The sequence below is a fragment of the Vulpes vulpes genome, chromosome 11 (assembly GCF_048418805.1).
Source record: "Vulpes vulpes isolate BD-2025 chromosome 11, VulVul3, whole genome shotgun sequence".
Taxonomy (NCBI): domain Eukaryota; kingdom Metazoa; phylum Chordata; class Mammalia; order Carnivora; family Canidae; genus Vulpes; species Vulpes vulpes.
This window is the reverse complement of record NC_132790.1, coordinates 57,106,166-57,123,788: the sequence shown is the minus strand read 5'-3', so window position 1 is coordinate 57,123,788 and position 17,623 is coordinate 57,106,166. Positions and strand designations below refer to the sequence as shown.

The 17,623-nt window shown below is 40.8% G+C and overlaps 1 protein-coding gene across 5 annotated transcripts in view; it reads right to left on the bottom strand.

Annotated features, from left to right (window-relative positions):
* STAC (SH3 and cysteine rich domain) overlaps window positions 1-17,369 on the bottom strand; it is a 152,336-nt gene extending 134,967 nt beyond the window's left edge. For all 5 annotated transcript variants that reach the window (XR_011995217.1, XM_072726401.1, XM_072726402.1 and 2 more), the window contains exon 1: window positions 17,123-17,369. Coding sequence is in view for 4 of the 5 variants with exons in the window: in XM_072726401.1 (XP_072582502.1) it covers window positions 17,123-17,233 (111 nt within the window). In the remaining variant the exon portion in view is untranslated. The remainder of the gene's footprint in view (window positions 1-17,122) is intronic.
* Between the last annotated feature and the right edge of the window lie 254 nt (window positions 17,370-17,623).

Here is a 17,623-nt window from a genome sequence, read left to right as displayed (position 1 = left end):
AAATATCTCCCATCTTTGACTCTATGATTTATTAGACAATTAGGTTTTGTTTTACATCCTTCTGTCTGCAAAGCTCATCCTATAGCAGTCTGTGAAAGGAACTTTGCCAAAGTAATCCTAACCACAAGAACAAATAAGTCACATAGGAAAGTGTATATTGCTTTCTCAGACAAGTTCAAAAGCCTATGGAATTCTAGAGCACTTGGGTTATCAGAATCAGATTGAAGTTATTCCTCTGGGAAAAAGATCATTCATGGTAAAAATCTGCACATTTCAGAGTTTGAGGAGCTTCAGTGGGTTGAGTTATGATCTGACATGAAGCCTTCTGATTTTATATTGCGTTCTTCCTTGTATTCATCAGAAGAACCATAACTGCATGTTTACATTTTGTAAGCTTGATGTTTTTTTCCTTTTTTTTTTTTTTGCTCTTTGTTTTTTTTGCCTTATATAACTTATTCATGGAATATTTATCTTGATGATGTCACTTATAGGCTATATATCCAAGTAGAAGAGATACAGTCTAACATAGCAGTTAGAAAAAAATCTATTCCAAAGAAATTGACAATAATGAAACCTCATATTTAGGAATTTATATTCTCAAATGTTTTAACTGGAAGATCAGGTCCACTGAGGATGATCACCACCAAACTGACCAACATATGAAGCATCCAGTAAAAATGTGTTAACGAAATCAATGGATACTAGTTTGCCCTTTAAACAAGAATTAAGAAATAACTATCAGGAACTCAGCAACTTAGAGAAAATGCATCCAAGAACTGGGATATGTAAGCAAAGCCTGATGAACTTCCAGATCAATCAGTAAGTAAAAATCAAACAAACAAACAAAAAAAACCCCTAAAAACCCAAAATCGTTTTTTTAAAAAGGTTTTATTTATTTATTCATGAGACACACAGACAGAAGCAGAGACATAGGCAGAGGGAGAAGCAGGCTCCCTGTGGGGAGCCCAATGTGGGACTGGATCCCTGGACCAGGGATCACACCCTGAGCTGAAGGCAGGAGCTCAACCTCCGAGCCACCCAGGCATCCCAAACCAAAAATCCTTTATCTACTTCCCTGGTATTCCACTAGGCTCAGTTTCCATTCTGTTTTAAGGAAAATGAAATTCCAATGAGTTTGATGATTTATCTTCCAATACAAAAGCAAATTAGAAGCAAGTTAAAAGCCTCAAAGTAGTCTGCAGAGAGAAATGATCTTTGTGAAGGAAGAGTTAGAAAAATGTTAGATTCGAAAAAGAAAAAAAAAAGAAAAATGTTAGATTCAGATACAAGATCCAGGAGAGCACATCAATGTGGAGTCATTGGTAGGATGAAAAAAAAACCTCTGCTATATGCATAAAGTTCAATAACTGGTGTTCAAAATGGTAATCCTGAGTAATTAGGAAAAGTAAATTACAAAAACAATATAATTGCTTTGAAGTTTACCAAGCATTTGCAGCTCTGTTATATGTGAATGAAATTCCATGTGGCATATTCTGCTTTTGAAAGCAGGGAAATGTGAACCAGATTACAGTAAGATTTGCAAGCAAAATTTTCAACTGGGAAATGCCTGGCATATTAGAGGACATGTCCTCTGTTATCAGGAAGGCTTGACTCTCTGGGATGACTCCTTTCCTGAGTATCCTTGCCTGATAAGGTTTCTTGGTGCTACTTTGAGATGAAAAGAACACATTTCCCACAAAATTCGAAATTCCAAGAAAATGCTTCTGGAACAAAAAGTGGTAACTAACTTTGCAGAGTAGTAATAATGTTATCAGAAAATCAGTCCTAGCATTTTTCAATCATGAATTTAATTTAGAAGACTGCATTTGTATCATGTGATTTTTTTTAAAAGATTTTATTCATTTATTCATGAGAGAGAGAGAGAGAGAAAGAGAGAGAGAGAGAGAGAGAATGGCAGAGACACAGGCAGAGGGAGAAGCAGGCTCCATGCAGGGAGCCCGACGTGGGACTCCAGGATCATGCCCTGGGCCGAAGGCAGGTGCTGAACCGCTGAGCCACCTGGCAATCCCCTTATCATGTGATTTTTTATTGTTATTTTTCTAAGGAACTTCATCCCAAATTTCTTAATAAAAGTCAGTAGGAAAATATTGTTCAATGAGATCCAATTTATAATTGGGTTTTGTACATATATCTAAGGCACATGAACCCCACATGAAGAAACTTTGGTTTAATATCTTCTAAAAAGATGATGTAGTTAAAGAAATCAATTTGAAAATCTCATTAAGCTTATTAACCTTCAGGGTGGAGACTTCCATTGTGCTTTCAGAGTAAGATTAATGGGAGAAGGGAGGAAACAGACTTCTGAAACTATTTCAGAGATAGTAACTATTATTTACCAGAGAGATTCCTTGATTGAGGAAATTATTTGAATCCAAGGTCTTTCTCCTTGTCCCTTACCTGGCTTATAGTTCTATGGAGAGATGGTCTATGCTTATGGAAGCCAAAAGTCAAAGTATTTATTTGTTGGATGACTCTGGCCCTTGTGGTGATCCTCTTGTCATATGACAAGATATGAATGTAGATCATGGTGACTGGCAACCAAGCCTCATAACTAGTGGTCTTCTGATAACCTCCATGGCCCAAGCAACACATCAGAGAGGAACTTTGGTGAAGCAGTGAAGTTCACAATCTTGATTTTTGATGACTTTGTACCTCCTTCCATCCTACATCTTCTTTTCTTCACTGCTAGCATCAGCTCTATGATCTTTTGCCTTTTTTTTTTTTTTTAGATTTTATTTATTTATTCATGAGAGACACAAAGAGGCAGAGACATAGGCAAAGGGAGAAGCGGGCTCCCTGAGGGGGGACCCCAGGACCCTGAGATCATGACCTGAGGCAAAGGCAGACACTCAACCACTGAGCCAGCCAGGCGTCCCTCTTGCCTTCTTGTCCCACCCTTTGGGATGTTCCCTCTGTGTTTCTGGCTTTGATCTTGGAATTGCTGCTCAATTACTCTGGCCATTCACTCTGACAGTGGAGTCTCTGGCCAGATAAGGGTTCTCCTGGTTGGACCCAGCCTCCACCCCTGTGCAAGTTCTGTGAAGACAGCTCTCTGTGGAAGAACCAGACACTTTCCCTTGTCTTTGAAAAATCCTCTTATGCTTGCTTTTTCCTCTTCCTTTCCATTTCCCCTCTGCATTTTCTTTTTCTTTTTTTTAAAGATTTATTTATTTATTTATTCAGAGAGAGCGAGAGAGAGGCAGAGACACAGGCAGAGGGAGAAGAAGCAGGCTCTATGCAGGAAGCCCGATGCGGTACTCGATCCCGTGTCTCCAGGATCACACCCCAGGCTGCAGGCGGCGCTAAACCACTGAGCCACCGGGGCTGCCCCCCTCTGCATTTTCTTAAGACTGGATTGCCCACCTCCCTGGTTTAGGTTCTCTTCATGTCAATTCATCTTTCACTTCACTGCTGCAAGGTTAATGGATCCTCTTGTCTTCACTATTCAAATCTAATACCCTCTGCCCAGCTTTTAAGATGTTCATCTGACCTCAATAACTTCCCTGTATGCAGAGTAAGTCAAGCCAATCATATCATCTCTATCTTTGAAAGGTCATCCATGAGATTAAAATTCATGCCCTATGTTTCTGAAGTTTACTGTGACTGCTACCCACTCACACCTGCATAGGGCTTCATAGATCATGAAAGGTTGTGCTTCTCCCTTTAGCTTTTTTAGGAAGCATCCTGGTTCTCCTTTGTCCCTCACACCTTTCTCCCTCACACCTACAAATAGCACATTCATAGCAAATCTCATTGGTTCTTCTTTCAAAATATATCCTGAAACTTATGACTTAACTATTCCACTAACTAGTACCTGGCCTAAAACAGCATTCCCCCTAACCTGGTTACCACAGCTTTCTAACTGGCCTCCTTACCTCCATTGTTGCTATGGTATAGTCCCATTATAGATAGTAACCACAGAAATCCTTGTAAAATATGAACCACATACTAGTCAGATCCACTTCCTCCTGGGCTTTCTCAAGAGGTGTTCTCTCAAACTGAGGGCAAAATCCAGATTCCTCAGCATGGCCATCAAAGGTCCATGCTGGTGCTGTCTATAAGAATGTTCTATGATGATAAAAATGTTCCATAATCTATGGTGTCTAATGTAGTTACCACAAGCTACAGGTATTATAAGAATTTGAAATGTGGATAGTGTGACTAAAGAATTGAATTTTTAATTTTAAGAAATTTTAATTAAGTAGCCACACATGGTTAATGGCTACCATATTGGACAGTACAATTCTAGTCCTTGGATTCTTTAGAGGCCTAGCTTTCTCGACACAGGAACAAGCACCCAAGATATCTTGTTGCTCCTCAAAAATGCAAACTTGTTCGCAACTCAGGGCTTTGCCCAGATCTCTCCCCTACTCTCCTCTTAACTTTGATCTTGAAATGACAGCTCATACCCTTGCTCCATTCCAGTCTCTGACTCAAGTCACATTTTCATAGAATCCTTCATTGATCACAAAAGTAAAATAGCTCCTCATGCTCCCTGATTCCACACTATACTCTTCTTTGTAGCTTTATCACTGCCTGAAATCATATGCACTTTTTTCAACTTGTTTGTTACCTGTCTTCTCTATACTTTCGCCAGAAGTGTGGGTATGGAGTAGGTGAGACACTGGCTTTAGGCAGTGCTAAGGTTTCTCTAGGTGGTTTTGAACAAAGGGATAGATGGGCAAGGGAGTTCAGGGTGTTTGTAAGGGAGTGATTACAATCATGATAAAAAGGAAACTGAGAACCTAAAGTGGGTGGGGGACACAGGAAAGGTGGTGAGCTCCCCAGTTTATGTATTTTATACATGGGCGGGGTTGAAATAGTTTTGGAGTAGAGGTATCAGAAGGAATTAGATGAAAGCTGCCAGCTAGTGGTCACAGAATGGAGAGCCTGCAAGGGAGATTCTGGAGATGATATGACCACTACATATACAAAGTCCTGGGAATGACCACGGAAGTGGGTGGTGATGTGCAAGAAAATGGAAGACAAGACCTTAGGAGGAGAAAAACTTAAAGTCTAAGAAGTGGGGTATTTAGAAGAGTCACCTGCAGTGTATGAACATCACCAACAATCAGGGCAGGAGTGAAGTTGGAATGAGCGAGAGAGGGCCTGGCGCTGCCATCATGGGGCACAGAGGGACTCGCTGGGGTTGGCAGCTGACTGTGGATGGTAGTAATGGGAGGAGGAGTCTGACCACATGGATTTTAAAGCTGTGAGTTTCAGAGGAGGAGAGACAAGAGTCTGGAAGCAGTAGTGAGGGTGCCTCCCCAACTACCTGGCCCATGGAGGGAGAAAAGAGCCACTGCCTGGGATTTTGCTGAAGAGTGAGCTGTAGAGGGTAGACCTGAGGATGCTGACCCTGGGGAGGGTGGATGGCACAATGCTGGATCAGCAGATGTGCATACTTGTGTGGAGGGCGCTGTGAGAGGACAGGGCTGTACAATCTTATGCTTCTGGTGACCAATATCACTTGGTAAGAGGGGTTGTTGGGATTCTTTTCCAAGTTCTCCACGTTACCCTGTTTTGAGAAAACTGAGTGTTGGAGATGGAGGGAGGGGATGTGGAGGCCCTGCTAGAGGCACATGGACCTCTATTTTTTTTTTTTTTTTACTACTTTTCCTCATGTTGGTTTGGAAGGCAAAGAACAGTGGCTTTCCTGGGAACCCAAGACGTTCTGGATCCCTCCTCTTGCCTCTTTCCCTTGTGTCTGACCTCAGTCCTCTATGCTGTGGTCACAGCTGCTGTCAGATCTGAGGAACACATGTTGACTGGAACATCAGCTATGGGGCCATTACCAAAAGGCAGCATGGACAAGCTGCATTTTCAGATCAATGAAGTACCCTCTGGGGGCCGACAGATATCTTATCATTTGTCTACCTGCTGCCAAGCAACCTCTCTGCTCAGACCCCCTGGGGGTCATCGAGGATGACTCTTGGTTTTCTGGCTCGGTTGACTTCATGGATAATGCTCCCCCATGGATGAGAACACACAAAGAACTGGGCGGGCATTTGAGTTGAGAATGATGAGTTTGGCTGCGAGTAGGCTGAATTTAAAAATGTACGGAAGGCATCAAGAAAGGCTGTCCAAAATGCAGCTGGATCTATCAGTCTAGAGCTCAGATTTGTGTTGGATTCAGATTTGGAAGTTACCTGCTGGCAGGTGGAATTAAAATACGTAACATGTCCCAGTGGAGATGCAGAGAATGAGAAAGACTTAAGGCTGACAATAGGATGCAGGAGAAAATCAACATTTGAGTGACCACTGGAGGAGGAAGTGAGAGCCCAAAGGACCAGAGAGGAACTGTTCCAGCAGCAAGAAGGGAATCAATGGAGTGAGAGGCTTAAGGAGGGAGCACTGGTGTTTAACTCTCCTGATTCCAACCCAGACCTAAGGGGCCAATGCTACATAAATACAGAGAAGTGCAAAACATGGTGTGCACAGCAGAGAGTGCATGGGAACCCCATTAGAGAAGTGAGAATGAGAAGAGACTGAAGAAAGGTCCAGGGCTGTTTTACAGTAATTCATCCAGAGATGTTAGTAAGATTTTAAGGGAAATGAATAATTTTACGGAAAAATGCAAATTAACAAACTTTGAATCATGCCAATTTGTAAAAAGAAAAGGAACAGAATAATAAAATAAAATAAATGTTTTCAAAATTTATTTTAAAATAGGTGTAAGACTAGATTTTATTGCCAGTTTTTTTTTCAAAGATTAAAAAAGGGGATCTGGATTCTACAAATTCTTCCACAGGAAAAACAAAAACAAAACAAACAAAAGCACCCATGGAAATCTTCCCAAATTGTTTTTTAAAAGTTGGCATAACCTAAAAAATCAAATCTGACCAAGAACACAACGTAACAGTTATAGAATAATCTCCCTTATGTATATAAATGTAAAAATAATAAAGTATTGGCAATCAAATGCTAGTGGTTTATTAAAAGAAAATCCTCATGGCCAAGTAGGACCTTTTCCAGGAATGTAAGAAAAGTTTAATATTAGGCTATCTATAAATATAATCCATCACATAAGGAGGCCAAAGGACAAAAAAAAAAAAAAAATCACATGATTACCTTAGTACTTGCCAAAAAGTCATTTGAAGCAATTCCACATCCATTCCTGATGGAAATTCTTAGTAAGCTAAGAACATTACCCATCTTAATACAAGAAAGGCTGTCTCCATTTAATTGTGAACATGAGTGGGAAGTCCAGAATTTGTATAGGAGATCTTAAGGAATGATTTAGTTGGAAGTGGATTTGTCTTGAGGTTAAATTTGCAAAGCACCACCTTATGTTTCTCAGGCTGAAATGTATAAATTTGCAGTGGGTTGATAAACAAGAGAGTTAAGGCCACCTCTTAGCACCAACACTGTACAATAAACACTTATAGAGAATGTACACTTAGCAGGAAAACATTGTTGGCATTTAAAGTAAGCTAGTTTGTTGCTCAATACCTCCACTAATATTTACCATACTTCGGGAGTTTTAATGCAATAAGCCCCTCTCCCAAACCTACTCTACTCCCGGACCTCCAAAAATGAGAATTATATTTAGAGAGGGGAAATTATTATTGCAGGTATTATGATGATCTAATAATAATAGCTAATGTTTACTTATTATGTGCCAGGCACTGTGTTAAGCACCTAGCGTACACTAATTAGTTTAACCCTATGACAATGCTGCAGAAGGGTGTTATTATGCTCACTTTACTGAAAGCATAGTGGAGCTCAAAAAAGTGAATGACAGGGAAGCTTAGTAAGTGGCATCCCAAAGCGACACCGTTGGATTTGAACACAGCTATTTCTGATTCCAGAGCCCATGCTCTGAACTGCTTAGCAGCACTATTTCTTTATTGATGAATAAGAAACAGAATCTAGAAGATCTTAGATTATAAAATTAATACAAAGCCAATTTCCTATATGTCAGCTCTCACCACTTAGAAAATATAAAAGAGATGGTTCTTTTTTTTTAAGATTTCATTTATTTATTCATGAGAAACACACAGAGAGAGGCAGAGAGAGAAGCAGGCTCCATGCAGGGAGCCTGATGCAGGACTTGATCCTGGGACTCCAGGATCACGCCATGAGCCAAAGGCAGATGCTCAACCACTGAGCCACCCAGGCATCCCTAAAAGTGATGGTTCTTAAGTGTAACCTAGAGTATAAAATGCCCCGACAATAGCTACCAGAAAATTGGGCAAAAAGTATTTGAAGAAAACTCCCAAGTGTTTATAAGTGTCATGAAAGGCATGCCAATGCCTAACTTATCCATGACTATGCTCCTGGATAAGAAATCCCATTACTAGTAAAGATTTCACTGAAATGATCTTAAAAGTTTCATGCAGTTACTTTCAAAATATTATTTTTATAATTGATAGAAAAACAAAAAGGTGTGCAGCTAAATAAATAAAACTCCCAGGAGGGTAACTGTATTACCACTTATCTACTATAAAGCTACAATGATTAAAACATTATACTAGTAATGCCAAAGTACTGTATAGTAATACATGCAAAATCATTAGAATATAACAGATGACTCTAAAGGAGGACCTAGTACATATTAGCATTTATTGCATTATTGATGTAACATTTCAAATCATTGAAAAAAGAATGAATTATTCAAGAAATAGTTTTAGAATACTTAGTAATTAATGGGAAAAAATTAGAGTTCTCCCATACCACATAACACCAAAAATTCAAGATGGATTAAGGTGATAAAAGTAACAAGTATATATTAAGGATCTAGAGAAACAAACAAGTTAATATTTATCTGCTTCCAGGATGGGGAAGACCTTTCTAAATATAAGTGGAAAAAAAGAAGCCAAAGCTAAATAAATCTGAGACATTTAACAACATAACAAAAGAAATCTTCTATATTGAAAATGTCATAAAATCAAAAGCAAATTTCAGTCTGGGAAAAGGTTAGCAACATGTATGAAAGATCATGGTTTTAATATTTATAAAGAAGTTTTAAAAAAATCAATAGGAAATGGACGAATGTTCTATTAAAATAGACAAGGACATGAACAGATAATATGCAAAAGAAAAAGACAAATATATATTTTTTAAAACATAAAAATTAATACATAATTATAATTATGTATAAAAACATAAAAATTAATACATAAATATAATTAAAACATGTATCTTTGTCCTTCAAATGTTCTGATTTGAAAGACTATGATACTACAAGTTAATAACCAAAAAACTCAAGCAGCCTAGTTAAAAAAAAATGAGCAAAAGCCTTGAATGGACATCTCTCCAAAGAAGATATACAATGGCCAATAAGCACATGAAATGATGCTCAACTAATCATTAGGGAAATATAAAATAAACACCATGATAAGATAGCACTTAACATCCATTAAGATTAAAAAAAACCCCCAGAAAACAACAAGTGTTGGAGAGGATGTAGAGAAACTAGAACCCTTGTGTATTTTTTTATTATTATTTTTTAGAACCCTTGTGTATTGCTGCTGTGTGTCTAAAATGGTGCAGCCAGTGGGGAAAGCAATATGATGATTCCTCAAAAAAGTTAAAGAATTACCATATAAAATAGCAATCATGCTTTGTCATATACCTGAAAGAAATGAAAGCAGAGACTTGAACAGATACTTCCATACCCAAATTCATAATAGTACTGTTCACGATAGCCAAAAGGTAGAAGCAACCCAAATGTCCATTGATGGATAAATGGATTTAAAAAATGTCATATATCCATATAACGGAATATTATTTAGCCTTAGAAAAGAAGGGAATTCTGAAAAATACCAAAACATGAATGAACCCTGAAAATTTGTTAAGTGAAATAAGCCAATTACCAATATTATGTGATTCCTTCTATATGAGGTACCTAGAATAGTCAAATTCATAGTATCAGAAAATAGATGGAGGGTTGTCAGGGGCTGGGGGCAAAAGGAGATGGAGAATAACTGTTCAGTGGTTATAGAGTTTCAGTTTGGGAAGATGAAAAAGTTCTAGAGATGGATGGTGGTGATGACTGCACAACAATGAAAATGTATTTGTCATAGAACTGTACACTTAAAAAATAGTAAAAATGGTAAATAGTACATTATGTATATTTTACTATAAACTAAAAAAAAATTAGGGAGATTGGATTTTGATGCTTAAATAGAGTGGAGACTTGAAAAAGAAAGAATGAACTAGAAACAAATTTCTCACCAATTCGGGGTGATGATAAAGAAATCTTAGCATAGCCATAAAGTAGAAAATATACACATACATATATACATATTTCTTGTGAATTCATAATCACAAATCTGCCTTCACACAGATTTGAAGCTTAAACTTCTACTTCAATTTGGTCTGAAACCCCCAAACTGAAAAAGTAATATAAAATTAGGTTCTCAGCTAATTCCCTGGGATACTTGCAGAAGCAAACACTCTTGAGTGGTATAATTTATCAGAAGAGCAAAGGTGGCAGTGTAGTACAATCCTGAATTTTGACCCCTACCTCACACCCTACCAAAGAAGCAATTCCAAGTGGATTATAAACCTATGTGTGAAAGGCAAAACAATAACATTTTTAGGAAATAATATAGGAGAATATCTTCATGTCTTTGGGGTAAGCAAAGATTTCATAAACAGAACACAGAATTCCCTGACAACCACAATATAACCATTAATGGGAGTATGAATTGGTATAGTTACTTTGGAAAGCTGACAATATCTATACACATGCCCTACAACCCACCAATGTTGCTCCTAGGTATACGTCCAACAGATGTGCCACAAAAGATATGTATAAGAATGATCACAGCAGTACCACTTACAGCAGCCCAAACCAAGAAACAATTCAAATGTCCATCATCCATAGAGTAGTAAACAATGAACTATTCACACAGTGGAACACTAGACAGCGATGAAAATGAGAACTGCTATATGCAGTGGCGCAGATGAATCTTATACTGCTATATGAAAGAAGGCAGGCATGAAAGGGTATACACTATATGATTCCATTTATATAAAGTTCAAATAACTGAGATTAATTTATGTTGTTAGAAGTCAGGATATTGTTTACCTTTGGGAAGGCAGAGATAGAAGTGAGTCTGAAGGAGTTTCTGGGGTGCTGGTAATATTCTATTTCTTGATTTTTACATTGGTCACAGATATTTTATAATGCATGCACTTTTTGGTATGATGTCATATTTCAATAAAAAGTTTACTAAGAAATAAAAAGCTAGGGTATAGTCTTTCTTGAGGGCACTGTGTCAATGAGAATAAAAGCCCTTAGAAATATTTTTATCTAGACCCAAAGCAATTCCTCTTCCCATGAAATTAGTCAGAAATATCATCAAATGTTTATGTATCAGGATGTAAATTTTAGTATATTTAGGCATGTGAAAGGTAAGAAAGAATCTAAATATACACTCAAAAGGGACTGCTAGAATAGATGTGGTATAGCAATAAAGTAGAATATGATACCATTTTGAATATTCATGTTATTGATTATCTACTAATATAAGGAAACTTTATGTATAACATCAGGTGGAAAAAATCTACAGCATGCATTTATATATACACTATCCAATTTTGTTTTGAATGTATGTATAAAGAAAATGTAAATGAAAGAAAGGCAGCAAGAAACATAATCATCCTTCCCTCCATGTTGTGTGACGAAGAAATTCTTCTTCATATGTTTCTGTTTTCCAGGTTTCTACATTGAATACATATTATTTTTATGATTATGAAAACTGCTTAATAAGGGCATAGCTACCCTTGTAAATCCAGCTGCATCTGAGGAATGCTTAAGATTATTTAGTAACATGGAGATCAACAGCCAGTCACTATTGGTAGGGCCATTTCTTTGGACTGAATGATAAATGGGAAAGGGAAAGATGAGAGTAATTACGAATAATTCCTTCAAGTACTGTTGTTGGAAAGAAGAGGATCTTGGCAGTCTACAATTCTTACTCAATTCTTATTCTCTACTTAACTGCTTTGACAGTCTATACTCTTATAGTCTAAATCAGTGTTTCTCAAACTTGTCTGCACAATGAAATCACTAAGGAAGCTCTAAAACAACACTGATGCTTGGGACCCTCATTCAGAGATTTCCATTTAGTAGTCTAACCAACGGACTGGACTCCCCAAAGGATCTGGATTCAAAGCCAAGGTTCCGTTTTCTTTCATCTTCTCCCCTGCATAGAAGTTAAGTTCCTTATCAAATAAGAGCTTCACATATATGTACAAGATATGCTGAGCATGAAGTTGACAATGAATAAACAGTTGCTGATTGGTGGACACAACACCTCTCTGGGGATGCAGAGCACATCCACAAGGTTAAGAGATTTTTTACTCCCTAGCCTAGACGGTGGTCGATTGAGAGAGAACCACCCAGGAATGAGGAGGCCCCATGGTCCTTGGCTCCTATGTGCCACTGGGTGGCTTATATCACTCTTTCAAAATTGAGGCCACAGGCTGGTGAGTCTATGGCTTATCATTCTGCAAAACAGGTAAGGTGAAAACTCGTTGCAGTCAATAGAATAGTAAAGTCCAAAGGGAGGAAAACTCAGTTATACTATTGGAATATCAGTTTTGGTTACTGAAATGATTCCAGTGATGACATGCGGGGTTGGCTAGTGATAAAGTCATCTAATGTGAAACAGGAAGAGAAAGTAAATAATGTTACATGCTTACGAATGCTTACAACATATTAAGTCACAGGCCTTACAAAAAAACATGTCAGCTGGGTATTAGCATCCCCATTTTAAAGATTAGGAAGCCGAGGCTGACAGAAGCTAGCCAACTAGCCCAGAATCAGAGGGCAACTGATAAGATCTCAACTCTCATCAATTTGACCTTGAAACCTATAATCTCTCCACAACATCAAAATGTGACCTTGTGTCATGGAAGTGATGTCAAAGGGCATCCACACTAAACCTTCATATTAGACCCTAGTACGAGTTCTATGCTGTCAGTAAGTCAGTAGGAGAAAAGATATTCATTGACATAAGGGATGCTGAAACATGACATTTTTCTTAGTATTCAATAGTGTCTGTCAGCACTTAAAAAACAAATGAGGTTGTGGTCTTTCTGGAATAGTTAGTGGAAAGATAGATGGATGAAGTTCAACAGTGGCTTTCTCATTCTTTGAGTTCAACTAATTTTATGAAAAAGAAAACCACGTAAACTACATTACTACTTCTGTTTACAGGAACATGCCCTGAGGAAATTGTAGTGTGGTATCCAATGTCCAAGAGAGTGTTCTTAAACAGAAGTACTGCCACTAACAATCTGTGTGATTTTAGACAAGTTATTGCCTCTCTCTTGGCTTTGATTTCCTCAAGAGAGAAAAGAGAAGACATTTAAGTGAACTTTGAGGGCTATAGATACTTTATCAATCTGATACAAGCTATGGATCCCTTCCCCAGATGTTGCACATCTGCATGTAAAAGCTATGGATCCCTTCCCCAGATGTTGCACATCTGCATGTAACTGCACAATTTTGAATGCCCATTCTGGTTGTTCGTGGATCTTCCAAAGACGGTTCATGGACCCCCAGAGAATATACTGACCCTTGACTGAAAACACCTGGAGTACATATGTGATAATGGAACTGTAGTCATGCTTATCAAAAAAAGCCCTTATCTTTTAGAGATGCAACCTGAAATATTTATGGATGAAATCATTTGATGTCTGCAATTTGCTTTAAAATGATCCAGTGTATTTGAGGAGGGATGGTGGTGGTAGTGGGGGTAACAGATGAAACAAGATCACCCTTGAATTGATCATTGGTGAAACCAGGTGTTTAGTTCCATGACTGTTCTCTATACTGTTTTCTCTACTTTTGTGTATGTTGAAATTCTCCATACTAAAATAAATTTACACAATAGAAATCAGCCATAATTTAAAAAATACTCTGAGTAAAGTAGATGGTCTCTACTGTTTCCAACTCTAATAATCTATGATGTAGCATTCTAAAAAATCTGCAAAGGAAATGGACTTCTGGAAACATGTTATGGGCTCAGGGCAAGGAACCATCCTCCTTCTCTCCTAATGGACTCTCTGGACGAAAGGGTTTATTGTAGCTCACTTTTTCAGATATTTCTGTGATGTAGGCTTAATTCTCTCCATAAATATATTTTTGGAGGAAGAGTAGCAAAATCAAACACAAAGAATCTACACAAATATTGGTCTTTAGTCATTTCACATGTGGCTCAATTTGTTTTCAAAGATTTCTTAAGAAAAGACCAAAATACTGCTGTAAATGACTTTGAGTGACCTGTGAAATACTTGGTTGGGATGTTAGGGGAACCAGAAGAGAGTGAAACAGCACACAAACATGACAGATAAAGGGCTGGGCACCCAAGCTCTGCTGCCCAGGGCTCTGTCCTAGCTGAACAAACTAGCTATGTGATCTTGGGCAAGTCACCAACCTTTCTGAGCTTCTACTTCCTTATTCATAAAATCAAAGACACAGGCAATTGCCCTCGTAGGGTTACTGTGAAGAATCAAGTCATACCTGACATATAGCAAGCACACTTTCAGTAGATGGTGACCAGAGTTCCTTCAACTATGTAAATATAAAAATAGATCTTACAAAAAAGATGTATGATATAGATCAAAATGTTATCAGTAGTTGACTCTGGATTGTGAGCCAATGGATCATTTTCCCCCTTTATTTTTTGCCTGGGCTTTTTCAAATTTCCACAAAGAGTATTACCCTTATAATCAGAGAATAAAAGTCTTTTAGAAGGTAATTTTAAGTCTTTCTTGACGAAGTGCCCAGAGAGGCCTAACCCATGTGGTATTTTCACAACCAGACCGTGTCAGAGGAGTGAAGTGGAATACACTAATGCCTTGTGCACACTTTCTTTACTATGGTCTCATCTTAAGGATGGAAGATCCCTATTAAGCAGTGAGCTTCAGATCTGGCATTCCTGGTGTGGAATAAATATAGCCTTCTTCTTTTCCTGTTTCACGCCCTCCTGCCCCCCTACTACATAGTCCTCCATACCAGCAGCTGGGCCTTTTTGAGACGCTTGGAGCCCTTTGAGAATATCACCAATGCTATGCCATAAAAATTCACATCCAGGCACACTATTTTGCATTCAATTTCCTGGGCTTCATGGCCCACCCCTCACCCTCCAGCCCACCTCCACTGATTAAGAATACCTAAGCCATGGCAGATTTCTGAACACACACTTTAGGCATGTAGACCACTTTGAGAAAAATTGGCATGTACAAATTTGAAACCATAGTCAGATAAATCAGTGGATAATTATGGGTATTACATATGTAGTTTTTCCTCTGCCAAAGAATTTGCATCAGGATATCTATAAATAGCAAACCCATATAGTGTGTTTAAATCATGCCTCTGTATTTGCAAATGCTAAGCCCTTTCCAGAACACACCTACTGCAGAGCAACAAGCCCAATTCAAAAAGTTTAGTACCAGTTTCACTCACTAGTTTTGCTACTTTCATTTACAGTCCACTAGATCATCTCTGAAATGGTCACTAACTCATACCCCTTAGGTGGCTGGTGGTCAATGATAGACAATGATGAGATGACCAGAAACTTCTAGTTGGAGGAGAGGTGGTATGAGTGTGCAGGTTATGAGACAGCTTTGGAGTGGATTATCTGTGGTAGGGTGGATCCCCTTTATCTCGGGAAGGAGAAGACTCCTAACTCTGGGAAACGAACAAGGGGTGGTAGAAAGGGAGGTGGGTGGGGGGTGGGGGTGACTGGGTGACGGGCACTGAGGGGGGCACTTGATGGGATGAGCACTGGGTGTTATGCTATATGTTGGCAAATTGAACTCCAACAAAACACACACACACACACACACACACACACACACACAAAAGGGAAGGAGAAGGGTAAACACTGATTGAGTCCTTACACTGCACTGGGTCATTTCACGTATTCTTCACAGAATTCTGGAAGGAGAGGCTTTTGCCCCCATTTCCAACTGAGTTTTAGAAAAGTTAACATACATGCCCCAGATCAGACACTTATCAGGAAAAAAAAAAAAAAAAAAAAAGGAAAGGTAAAATAAAGACAAAGCTCTTTTTGATGGTTAACTTCCATAGGCTGGGATGTGTACAGTGCCCATCATCACTTAAACTAAGAGCCACTTAGCTGTGATTTTGATCCTTGCTGCTTTGGCGATGGCTTCTAAGGATGGATGTAAACGGATAGAGGGATGGGGCTTTTCTTTCCTCCATCTCACCTGCCCTCCAAACTGGCATCCCCCTGCTGTCCCCTCCCATACAGGAACTGCTGGCATTCCAAAGATGCCTGGGGAATTCACAGGGATCTCTGTATAAAGAGCCAGGGGCCCTGCACTTAAAAAAAATCCATATAACCACCAACTCCATCTCATGATTTTCCCCCCAGGCTAAGAGGCCATTCAGCATGTCACTGCGAGCAGCCACAATTGACTCGACCTTCTTCCAAGATTTCCAAACATGTGCCTGGAACCCATAAGAGCTTTAGAGGAAGTGGAACGGTGGCAGGAGAAGTGCTGCGAGGCTGGCTTTGTGTGTGCGTGCTAGTGTAACTCAGAAAAGCAAGGGTAAGTTCTCCAAGTGTTAACTTCCACGAGAGGAACCTCAACTTTCTCACCAATGCGCGAATGCGGCTCTTCCCTTTGCTTAGCTCTTCTGAAGTCAGGGGTGAGCCCTTTAGTAAAGCAGAGTCCCGGGGACCTCTGTGATACAGACATCGCTTTGCTGGCCACAAGTGGCTGGCTTTTCTGGGGGTGTTTCCATCGCTACCACACTTCATCCTCCAGAAGCCGCTTGGCACCTACACGTGCCCTGGGCACCCGCGGGTTGCAGGCTCAGGACCAGCCGCCGGCCGCCCCGAGAGCAGCGCCTGAGCCCGGGGTGCGCACTAGCCAGCGCGTGCCCGCGGGGAGAAGCCGGCGCAGCCTCGGGTCTGCGTGGGCAGCAGGCTGGGGCCACGCTACGCGGTCCGGCAGCTTTACCGACATTCGGGGTTCAGGGGAGCCCGGGTCCAACCCGGAGCACGTCTCTCCCGCCTGCGCCGGCGCCCGTGCTGGGGGGACAGGAAGGTGAGGGGAGAAGGGCAGGAGGAAAGTGAGCTCCCGGTGCTTGGGGCCGTGTGCGCAGTACCTTGGATTCCTGGCTGCCGGTGGATGCCGGAGAGGGCGGCTGCTCGGCGCCCGGCGCCTCCCTGGGCAGCCCGTCCACGCCGTCCTCGCGGGCGCCGCTCGGGGGGATCATCGTGGCGGAGCGGGAACGGTGTTGGGCTCCGGGAGGAACCGCGACGCTGGCCTCCCCGCCGCTCGGGCGAGCTCAGCCGCAGGTCCCAGGGGCTCCCATCCTTTCCCCGCCGCCGCGCGCCCTCCCCCGGCCTCGCCCGCCGCCCCTCGCCGGCCAGAGCGCGGGCGGGACTGGCAGGCGGCCGCGGACCGGCGCTCGGGAGCGCTCGGGGGCCGCGGGGGAGGCGGGGCGGGGGGCGGGGGGCGGGGCGGGGCGGGGCGGGGCTGCGCGGCCGCCGCCGGGAGGGCGGGGGCGGGCGGGGGGCGCGGGGTCCGGCACTGGGGTCCGGCACTGGGGTCCTGCGCCGCCGCCGCCCGCTCGCAGCCTCCGCCCCGGCCGGGGGGTTCCCAG